Below are 12,266 nucleotides of genomic sequence, written 5' to 3'. Positions count from 1 at the left end.
AGTGCATATAACAGCTTACAAAGTCCATTGTTATATGTGTAAAATGTTGTTAGCATTTGGTGGTTTGACACAAATCCACCACAAAAAGTCAGTAATAAAATAAAATAAAGACAGCTCGTATTTGGGTGGAGGGGTTTAGGACTGAGGTGGATTGTGGAGGAAGAGAAGTTGGAGGCTTGTGAAAATTATAATTTGCATTAAATTTGAAGTGAGAAAGTATTCCCACATCGAGCCAGAATCTCTCTTGCAAGAATTCATACTAACAGTCCTGCCATAAAATATTTATTAACTCTGACTTATCTGCTTTGATTTTGAATGGTAGCATAGTGGATGTATGCACTTCATATCCAGTCTCCCACCCCTGTTGTTTTCAATGCTGTAATCTCCCTGTGTAGATCAACAATTTCTGAGATTTGTAGGATGCTATTTAAGATCTGTCTGGCATGTTCAGAACATGCCAGATGTCTCTGTAGACTTAGAGAAGCACACATTTTGAAAGAATTTTTAATCTGCTTAATGTATGGACAAAGTTTTTAAAGTTAGATTTTAATATAGTTTAATCAGTAGATGATCTACCCTTTAAAGTGATCTAGATAGATAAATATTTCATGTTATTGAAAAAATTCTCTAACATTGTTAAGTCATACCTTCCATTTAATTGAGAAAAGAATAGAAGAACGTTAAGAATGCCTTCGGGAAGTCCATTTTCACTAGTGATATGAAGGTTTACTAAATTTTGTCTGTACATTCACAGTCATAAAATTTTGTCAGTATTTTGGTAATTTTGACAATCTAGTCATAGTTTTATATTTTCTACTGAAATATTTTATAAGCTACCAGTAATTTGACGCTGTTGTCATCTCTATAAGCTAAAACTCAGAATAAGTGACTACACGTTCAAAGACTCACCTACCTTTGAATCACTTTCTTTTTGAGGCTAGCATATTTCACCAGCTGGAAGTAGATCCCATAGATAGTTTTTGGTTATGTTCCATGTCAGTATTCACTCTGTTCTTTTCCCCAAGCCTAATAAACAAACTGAGTAGATTTTCTTTTTCTTTTTTTAAAAATTTATTTATTTTGAGAGAGAGAGAGAGAGAGAGAGAGAGAGAGAGAATGGACAGGGGAGGGACAGAGGGAGAGAGGGAAAGAGAGAATCCCAAGCAGGCTCCATGCTGTCAGTGTGGAGCCCAATGTGTGGCTCATTTCCATGATCCATAAGATAATTACCTAAGCTAAAATCGAGAGTTGGGCACTCAACTGACTGAGCCACCCAGGCACTCTTCAATAGGTTTTTATAAGAACCCAACTTATTGTCAGTCGCGGAGGTTTCAGGGTATGGTTGACAGTAGTGGCTCACCTATTTTTAAAATCTCACTAAAGTCTCATATTACTAAGGGACTCCCTCATTAGGAAACTGTTTTTGAGATAAGTCAAAATCAAAGGTTATTGAATTCTGGGTAGTTTGCTTTCCATGTAAACATAAAATGCATTTGTGCAGTTTCCACATTAGAATCTAAATCCAAAGTAATTATCAAGATGGATAAAAATTCATTAATAGCTGTTTAAATGGGAAAAATGTTCTAGTACTAATCAAATTAAATAGAATCTTAAAGTGATGTATTTTACTTACTTGATATTGTTCCTCTTCGGGGCATTAATTTTAGAAGTGAGGAATAATAGGTTTTCTGTGGATTAGTAATAGAAAGTTTTTATCCCACCCAAAGTCTTAGTAGAAAACATAAGAATCAAATATATTGCTAGATACAGCTGTATATTTGCAGATATCCAGTGCAAATAGAAAAGTGGGGCATTCACAATAAAGGAAATGTTCGCTATATTCCTATTATTCATACTGTCAGTTTTCAGTTCAGTCCCAGTGTCTTTACCTGTTGACATCTGTGTTCTTTTTCCTCATAATTCTAACTCTTTCACTGTAGGTCTGATGAAAGTGACTCCTCTCTGTCGGAAGTACACAGGTACTTTCTTTCTATCTTTCCTACATTCTGGCATTTCACTGATGTTCTAAAATGGCTTCTGAGAAACTATAAGCATATCTCACTTTTGTATGCATAACCAGTTGTAAACCGTATAAACATACTAATATTTTTAAACATATTAATTTTAATATATTTTTGTCATCCCTTTTAGACCAAGAACTGGCAAACCTTTTTTGTATACTAGCACAGAAAGTTGTGATGCTTGTTCTCTGTCTATAATCTAAATCTTTTATTTGAAATAATTTAAGTTCTATGAATATTGATATCATTGCTCCTCAGTGATTAAATGTTTCAGTCTTTCAAAACGTGGGAGGTAAATAAGGTATTTTTGTTGTTGTTATTGGCTTAATGATTATAAGTAAAAAGTTTATGGAAAGCTTTGTGATGAAGAAAAAAAGATATGCAAGGGGGGGCACAAAAGATACTATGATACATAAAATATAAAAAGAAATAGAAACTAAAGGAGCTTTTCTAAAATAACAAATATATTTTTACTGATAGATGCTGTTTTAAAGATAACAATGTTGAATTTTTCATGTTGTGGGTTTTTTTTTTTTCTTTTTGGATCCTTAATTTCTCTCTTTCTATCATTTCTTCTTTCCACTTATCATTTTGTCTCCTCTCTTTTTGCACTTGTTTCTCCTGTTTATGGCCATTTTGCTGATCATCAGTAGATCCTCCAGAAGGTAGGCAGAGGAAATTAATCTCATTTATTACAAGACTTTACTGATTTGCATGGAACAAGAATAAGCTTTTTTCCCCCTTCAACTCAGGTTGTTTTACAACTTTGCAATATATAACCTTAACTTAAACTATTTTAAAGTTGATTTCTATATTTCAGAATGTGAATAGATTAATTTTAATATTAAAAGAAATACTATGGATGTATGTTTCCAATTTCTGTATTTTTCTATTATCTTTGGTATAAGGTAATCTCTACAAAATATTAGTACTAATGTTGTGAATACTGGAGAGCATTTTTCAGTATCTAGTAAAATGCTGTATTTAATTATGAGATTATTTTTCTTCAGAAGTCTGAAAAATCAATGATATTAAAACATATAAAAATGAAAAAAGGCATCTTACCCTCCAAAATTGTGTCATACATAAGTCACTGGAGGCAAATATTTACTTTTGTAATGTTACAAACTTTGACATGACAGACTCTTATACCCTAGGCTGGTCACATGGATTTTTTCTTTATAATCAGCTTATTGGAATATACATACATACATATTTTGTTTGAGAAGTAAGAGTAGCATCTGACTGTGCATTAGATCAAACCTTTTGAATATTTGAAGCTATAATTCTAATTCGATGGCTTCAGTTCATAGATATGAACTCATATCAGTAGGATTTCAAAACAGAGATTCAGACTTTTGGGGGAAGTTTTGCTTCTGTTTCAGTTTTAATTTGGTTAACTTCTTAGATTACAAACAAGTTACCGAGCATTAATTTCAAGAATTGACACATGTATGCAAATAATACATTGGACTTTGTAATTACATATCCAGTGGCAACAATTCCTGGTGTCATTTCTAGTGACGATGAACAACTTCTACTTTTCAAAATCATTAATAACTACTCTAAAAATAAAGTTTGTTTGTTTCTTTTAGCCCTGAGCTTATATTTATCTCCTAATGTTTCTATTCATCAGCCCTCTTGAGCTCTGCCAGAATTAATCTTCTGGAATTAATTAATTGAATTAATCCATGCACATCTCTTTTTGTGTGCATATGACAGCTCTTTAAATATTCAGTGCCTTAACCTACTATTGAATCCTTTCCAATGAATGTTTTCCTATCAGTTCAGTAGGTCTAGTTTCATTATCTGCTCCTTATATGATGTAGTCTACAGATCGTTTTGCTTCTACTATTTTTGAAAATGTCCCAATTTTTCAGTGTTTAAAATCTAGCATCTAGAACTCAACCTCCTTCCAGATCCCTCAGCAGAATATAGTAACTCTATTATGTTCTTTCTCCTGAAATATTTACTTCTATTGAACACGTTATTGAAAGTGCTTATAGAAGAACCATAAATTGTTGATTCATTGATCTTATATTCTATTAAAAAAATCTCTTTGGCTATTAGTGTGTGTGTGTGTGTGTGTGTGTGTGTGTGTGTTTGTGTGTGTGTATTTCAATTTATTTAAACTGAAATAAACCCAGAAAGAAATTCAGCCATTTCTCCTACCTCCCACTTCCCACCCTTACAATTACCAATCTATTCTCTGTATCTATGAGATGGGTTTTTTAATGTATATTTTTAAGATTGCGTGTATAAGAGAGATAATATGGCATGTATCTTTTTCTTATTTCACTTAGCATAATGCCCTCTTTAGCTTTTTAGATCTAGGCTACTATTAAGGCTTTTACTACTTGAAGCATTTTGTTCTATCTTCTACTTAAATTTTATCTTTAAATTGTATCCAATGATTATTTTAGTGTTAAGTGGGTACTTAAAGCAAATAAATTTTGTTTGTCATTTTCCTAGGCAATACATACCAGTGTCCAGTTCTTTAATATATCAGTTTAATATATATGCCAGCTCCGTTTTCTGTGCTAGAGAAATATTGACTAGATATTGAAGACTTCTTTGAAATTGACAGGAACATTGACACCTTAAGTGTGCCTCTCCACCAATGGAACTACCTTACTCCAACTGTTCTGTTCTTACCTACCATGTCCACAAGGATATCATTTGAAAGGCTTAATGTAATGGACCTTTTTGGAGTCAACATGTGTTATGAATATGATATTTCTCTAATTTGCTATTAATCCTACAAAGAACTCCCCCCATGAGATTAGTGTTACCTCTTATTGATGAGCATTTATTTTTAAGTGTTTATAATGATTTGTTCAGTATTTCCCTTTGTGAGACTCAACAAGAAGTCTTACCCATCTGTAATTCCTGAAGTCTACTTTTTCCCCTGCTTTTTGGAAAAAGAGGCCTACATGTTTTGTGCCCCTTATTGATCTTAGTGTACCAACAATGATTTTTGTGTCAACAATGTTGTATCCTTCCAAAACCCTGTGATATAATGATTTAAACACAGAAATACTTGAATTCAATGAATAAGTCTCTATTGTCAGTTCTAACTTATCTTGGGCTTACATTTCTTCTTAATCATTTCTGCCCATTGCATCTTGAAGATTGTTCTCTTTCATTGAGAAGGTGGAAAGAAACAGTTTTATTTTATTCCTGTTATTTGTTCTGATATTGTGCCATCTATTTTATATAATGGACACATTTCTACATAATAATTTTTCTTCCTGCTCTGAGCAAAGATATATCCAATTTATATATTTATTATGTTATAATTCACTCTCATCTTTAGTCTTCTCAATACAACTATTTCAATTCAGATCTTAAACTGTCTTAAACTCCTTTAGGATAGGGACAATGTTTTGATAAACTTTGCATTTCCATAGTGCATAGCACAAAGCATAAACTCCAGAAATATTAAACTTATGAGAAAGTTCCCTAAATAGCCTCACTGTTCTTTTAAAGTCCCATTCTTTTTTCTTTTTTTAATCTTCTTGGAGACTATTAGAGTTTTTTCTTTTTTTTTTGATACATTTGAGCCATTCTCCCTTTAGAATTTCTGTGTATGTGATCATTCCTATCTTTTTTCAAATTCACTTGAAAAATTTTTTTCAATATTTTAGGTGATATGTGTTATACTTTCTCCAGAATGTTCTTTTTGACATAGAGTCATATTTCAGCATAGCAGAGTCACACTTCCAGTTATCCATCATTTATACTTTCTTATTTGTCAGAATTCACTCTACTCAAACAGCTCCCAATATTACTTCATTCAGCTTTGAAGAGAATTTGTTGATAAGATGATCTGTGTGCCATAGGCTTTGCTCTTTGCAGAGGGCAGCTGCTGACTGATGCCTCATTAGTTGATGCACTCCATCACTACTGTTACTATTTCACATTTTGTCTCTGTCCTTTTGCTTTAAAAAGAGACAAAGGAGCAGTCTGAGTTTTCCTATTAATTAGTTAGAAAGGCTTCTTAAAGTCAGGAGAAAAATAAAATTAGTCTCATGATATAGCTACTTAAGTAAATCTTGTTTTTCCCCACCTCAGGGGCATAATCAACCCATTTCCTGCTTCAAAAGGAATCAGAGCTTCTCCACTGCAGTGTATTCACATAGCTGAAGGGCACACAAAAGCTGTGCTCTGTGTGGATTCTACTGATGATCTCCTCTTCACTGGATCAAAAGGTACTTACTAGTGGTTGTTTCAGATGGATATTTAACAGATGAAAAAAAAATGATTACATTTTAACAGGCTTAAAAGAATAGTCAAACTGCTTAATACCCATAAAAACCTGAGAAATAATTTGGTTCAACTCCTGAATTATATAAAATCATTGCATAGTTGGGAAGAAAGTAAAACCTCTGTTGATGTTATATGAATAGAATGTTGAGAAAATACATCTCCCTTCAGTAACTGAGCACTTAATGTATGCAAGGTCCTGAGCTTAGTAATACAAGTTATATAAAAAATGACAAAAATGTACATCATTACAATGTACATACACTGTGGTAAAGAGAATAAGATGGGTAGGAAACCATCATTTCTTGAGCACTTAAGCGTATGTCAGAGACTATGCTGGACACTATACAAATTATATCTCATTTAATTCTCATGGTAACCCCAGTGAGATACATGTTGCATCCTCATTTTACAGATGAAGAAACTGAGGATTCAAGAAATGAAATAACTTCAGGAGATAAACTTAGTAGTAAGTGGAAGAATCAGGATTGGAAACCCAGGTCTACTCATCTCCAAACCTGTATTCTTAACCCCCTTTGGTACAAGTGTAGGCAACTGGAAATGAATTACAAATGCTTTGAAGAGTTAAATACTAATCTTTTTGAGGTTTCTGAAAAGGGAGGTTATGCCAACCTGTGAGACATAACAAGGCTTTGACAGAGGCATTTAGGAGGAACCTTAAAGGATGGTTTGGATATTGACAGGTAATGATTGACAACCAAGATTGTAGAACAACATAAGCAGAGACATGGAGGGGAAAGTGGGGTATGTTTGGAAACTAAATCCAATTGGTTGAAAAGTAGAATACAGCTGACCCTTGAACAACATGGGGGTTAGGGGTGCCAACCCCCTGCACAGTCGAAAATCTGCATATAACTTTTGACTCCCCCAAACCCAAACTACTAATAGCCTTCTGTGAACCAAAGCCTTACCAATAATATAAACAGTTGATTAATAAATATTTTGCATGTTATATGTATTATATACTATATTCTTACAATAAAGTAAGAAAAAAAATGTTACAAAGAAAATCATAAGGAAGAGAAAACACATTCATAGTATTATACTATATTTTTCAAAAATTTTGCATATAAGTAGACCCTTCAAACCCATGTTGTTCAAGGGTCAACTGTAATCATAAGAGAAGTGATGGGCAGTAAAGCTAAAAAGGTAGGAAGGAAGCAAGTACAGGTTTGGGGAAGCTAATAAATGATTTTTAGCACTTAGGGATGTTACAAGACTCAGTTTAATCAGCAAGCATTTATTGCTCATTGCATATAAGGAAGTGTAACATATCTAGCTAGAACTTACGAATTGTGAATAACGGCAAGCCATTCTCCAATTAAAAAATAATCTGCACTGTGAAAAATGTACTTTTATAATTTAAATTTATCTCCAGAATAATTATATATTTGATATGTCAGAAAAACAAAATAATTAGTTTATAATTATGTTTTGGGGTCAAAAATAAAACCATCTATCAGTGACCCCTGGAAAAGAAAGGTATATGTGTTTATGAGTGTAGAGTGCTGTGAGGCGGTGAGAGTAAAGAGGCTGATTTGGGAATGCCATTTTAAATTCAGGGGAAATTTGAAGCAAGACTCTTGTGATATGACTATTTCAAAGTTTTATGTAATTATTTTTTTTAATACCACATAATACATACACCAGCTATCCCTTGCTTTCATCCAATCCTTTATATGTACTTGGCCATTGAACTTGATGCAGAGGGTTGATGTCTGTTGCAGCTAGTGGAATAATTACTTTTTTCTTATTTTATTTCATTCTTCAAGGGGAAAGATTGTTAAAGTAATTTTTATTGTTAAGAGAACCTAATTTAGTTCATATTGACAGTATTTTCCTTTTCTTGTTTGTTTTAGATCGTACTTGTAAAGTATGGAATCTGGTGACTGGGCAGGAGATAATGTCATTGGGGGGTCATCCCAACAATGTTGTATCTGTAAAATATTGTAATTATACAAGCTTGGTCTTCACTGTGTCCACATCTTATATTAAGGTGTGGGACATCAGAGATTCAGCAAAGTGCATTCGAACGCTGACGTAAGTAATTTAAAGACAAATAGCATAAGGGCAAATAGTATAACATATATAAAAAGATAGGACTATGAATACATTTTTATTTATTTATAACTGTCCAGTTCCAAAAGGATGTTAAAATTAGGACATAGATAATATAACAGGGAAAAACTATTGAGAAAATGAAATATAGGAGCCTGCTATTAAACAGGAAGGAATAAATTGCATTTGATCTGTGACTAAGTATATATTTCATATTCCTCCCTCCCAAATACTAAGGTATTGCATTTTCATAGTATTTATTACTTGATGTAATATTGATTTACATTACTTGCTTCAAATGAATACCACTCTGTGGAAAATGGCTAAAATCACCATTATAGATAGTTAAGAAGTACTTGTAACCTTTACTTATCAGGTATTAAATAATTGAGAGTTTTTTGTTTGTTCATGTTAGAACCTATACTGCTTTTGTGTGAGCACAAATTCCATAACTGTAGGTTAGGTTGGATAATTGGAGGATGAGTTTGTTTTCTGTGTCATTATATGTCTTTAAAATAAAGAGCAAATAATGATTCTTTTTTGCTATAAGATCGATGAACAGTTTTACATAATTAAAATTGGGGTGAACTCTTTAAATAAAGGGAGCATAGGAAAGGGTAATTTTTATAATTTGTAGAGGAAATATTAACTCAAGTCCTAATTTGTATTTTGAGAGCTACTAATTAATTTATTCTACTAAACACAAGTTTCTTGAGGGAAATTTCATAGAAAAAGGAACACTGTATCTTAGAAATCTGCCAATCCAGTTGACTCACTAAAGGCAAATTTAAAAAGATTGATTATAACTTGATATTTTAGAAGTTAGCTGAGAAAATGTTTCAAAATTTAAGAATATATCTGTCATTTAGAATTTATCTGAGGAAATAGAAATAAGTTATGTTTAAGTCTTTAGCACTTGGAAATACTCCATATATGATTGGGTTAGAGTAAGCAAAAACTGAAAATGGTTTGAAAAATTCTCATTGTCTTTAATTCAAAAGGCACACTTAATAAATAAGAAGAATATTGGTAGGCCTGGCCCTCGGGGCGTTCTGGAAGCTATAGGAAAATGAATTACCTTTGTGGCACTGTATCATTAGTTGAGTTTTTTGTTCTTTATCTTTGACATCTAATCTTTTTTTTTTTTTAAGTTTATTTATTTATGTTGAGAGAGAGAGAGAGAGAGAGAGAGAGAGAATGTACCAGCAGGGGAGGGGCAGAGAGAGAGAGGAAGAGGGAGAACCCAAGCAGAGCCTGAAGTGGGGCTTGATCTCATGCATTGTGAGATCATGACCTGAGCCCAATCAAGTTTCCGACACTTAGCCGATTGAGCTAGCTAGGCACCCCAACATCTAATATTTTTTGAATGATATTATAGTCATCCCTAACTCAGGAATCCCTAAGAATTCTGGAATTCTTAGGTTTATAATAGGTTTACAGATGAAGAATTTTAAGCCATTGGGGCTCCTCGGTGGCAGAGTCGGTTAAGCGTCTGACTCCACTCAGGTCATGATTTCACGGTTTGTGAGTTCCAGCCCCGTGTCAGGCTCTGTGCTGACAGCTCAGAGGGAGCCTGGAGCCTGCTTCATTCAGATTCTGTGTCTCCCTCTGTCTTTGCCCTTCCCCTGCTCATGATCTGCTTGTCTCTCTCTCTCTCTCTCTCTTCCTCTCAAAAATAAACATTAAAAAAAAAAAAAAGAATTTTAAGCCATTTCATCTTGTTTTAGTTATTCATTTATTCACTTATTCATCAAATGTGTTTATAAGTACCAGCTATGTGTGCATGAGGTTTCATGCCAGGTACTGTTCACACGGTGACCAAAGGGCACAGAGCTTGTTTTTGCCCACAGCCAGTTTCCTAGGAATTCAAGGAACTGTAAGCTGAACTCTTATCCAGGATTGTGACTTTTCCCTTTGTTTTGTCCCTGTTAAGGTCTTCAGGTCAAGTTACTCTTGGAGATGCCTGTTCTGCAAGTACCAGCCGGACAGTAGCTATTCCTTCTGGAGAAAACCAGATAAATCAAATTGCTCTAAACCCAACTGGCACTTTCCTCTATGCAGCTTCTGGAAATGCTGTCAGAATGTGGGATCTTAAAAGGTAGAATTTTTAAGAGAATGTATTTCTTATATACGGCAAGTACAATTTTCAGGCATTAATAACGTATTAGTGCATGTAAAATCTAACTTTATAACCCCAGAAGTTAATGTAAAATAATAGGCTTTTCTGTTTGGCCCAACACCCCTAAATGGCTCTTCTCTTCTCATTAGCAAATCCAAAAATTTCCTTTCTTTTATTCTCCATCAATAGAAAGAAAGTATACGAAAGAAAATAGCCTCTCTTAATATTTGTCTACAATTTGTGTTGTTTACTGGGAAGAGATCAAGATTCTCATTCTGTTTCACCAGGACGTTTGAAAGAGTTTTTTGTTGTTGTTGTTGTGGTTGTTGTTTTGGGGGGAGGGGCAGCATCACTTAAACATTTTATATCTCAAAATTTTTAGTTTATAAGCTTAAGTTAATTACTGGGGGCATAAATCTTTATAGGGGTTTTATGAATATAAAATGTATATAAGAGATTAAATATTAATATAAAATGGGTAAAAAATGATAAATTGAAATGTAAGTTGTTATATCTCTGATTTGGTTTTTATTTGCCATGAAATGTGAGCTTTTATCCCTCAGTTGAGTGTTTATTTTAGCTTCTTTTCTAGTTCTTAAAATTTTGGCAGCAAGGGAATATTCATTTATTAGTTAAGTATTTTTTCAACTTCAATTCTGGCAGGCACTGCACCAAGACTATGGTGGGTGCTGGGAATAAAGACTGAGCAAGACAAATGTGGTGTCTACCTTCTTAGAGCTCATTTTGTAACGGAGGATAATGGCCATTAAACAGGCAATTATAGGATACTGAGTGAAGTTTGTAATTCAGGTAATACAGCGTGCCTCCCATCTAGAGGGATTTGTCAGTGGTAAATAAAAAGGATATTTTAGAAACTGAAAATAACTAGTTATAACTTGTAATATGTTAACACATGACTGAGAAAGAATAATAAACATAATTTATAGATAAATAGATGAGAGAGAAAGAAGAAATACAGTCATGAGTCTGCTTTAGAAACAAAATGTAGAAAACTGAACACAGTGCTTGTTTGAGAAAATGAGAAAAGAGGTGAGTACTTGGTTTATTCTTGAAGATGTTAAAACTTGACTCATAGACAAAACACCATGGAGGAAGATACCCAAAGTCATGACATGAGGCAGAAAAGGTAACAGCTTTTAAAAATCTTTACACTCTCTGTTTTTGCTGAAAAGTTAGGTCCTTTGAAAGCTGATTTCAGCAATGTGATTAAATGTAGATTTATCATAAAAAAGTAAGAAAATAATTTTCTAGAAACGAAACTCTTCAAGTTAAATATGTCTTTGTAGTCCAGCAGTTTGATTGAGGTAGGACTATGAAACAAAGGTTCATTGTCACCCCCTGACAATTAACATCACACATTTTTCTACAGTCACCTATATGTCCTGGTCATTTTCAGTCCTTATAATAACTGATGAAATGGACCACTTACTTTCTGACGTGCATATATACATATGTGTGCATAAGTATATATATGTGTGTGCATACATGTATATATGATTGGTGTACATATTTGTGTATGTGTATATGCGAGAATATATGTGTTTTATATAAAGTAATCTTACTTTTTCCATATTTTTATTGATTGTGTAGTCATGTAAGTGATATAGTTGTTTTAATCAAATTCCAAATTGAACCTAATAACATTGGTCATATATTTTAACATGTTCAGATATTTAACAGATTAAGGTTTATCTGGACTTAGGTTGCGTTTAAAATTAGTCTTTAGCAAGTTTTGCTGCCATTTCGTTTACTGTCTGAAT

At 33.2% G+C, this 12,266-nt stretch overlaps 1 protein-coding gene across 1 annotated transcript in view; it reads left to right on the top strand.

The window, feature by feature from the left end:
- The window catches only part of KIF21A (kinesin family member 21A), an 81,046-nt gene that overhangs the window by 59,864 nt on the left and 8,916 nt on the right, over positions 1 to 12,266 (top strand). The window contains exons 30-34 of the mRNA XM_047066342.1: positions 1,941 to 1,979; positions 2,675 to 2,686; positions 6,096 to 6,232; positions 8,168 to 8,348; positions 10,300 to 10,464. Coding sequence (XP_046922298.1) covers positions 1,941 to 1,979; positions 2,675 to 2,686; positions 6,096 to 6,232; positions 8,168 to 8,348; positions 10,300 to 10,464 — 534 coding nt within the window. The remainder of the gene's footprint in view (positions 1 to 1,940; positions 1,980 to 2,674; positions 2,687 to 6,095; positions 6,233 to 8,167; positions 8,349 to 10,299; positions 10,465 to 12,266) is intronic.

Source organism: Lynx rufus, unplaced genomic scaffold (assembly GCF_022079265.1).
Source record: "Lynx rufus isolate CCGP_SWC_20201006 ecotype Redwood Valley unplaced genomic scaffold, mLynRuf1.p SCAF_7, whole genome shotgun sequence".
Classification (NCBI taxonomy): Eukaryota; Metazoa; Chordata; class Mammalia; order Carnivora; family Felidae; genus Lynx; species Lynx rufus.
The sequence above is the reverse complement of the archived record's forward strand: the minus strand, read 5'-3'. Positions and strand labels throughout refer to the sequence as shown.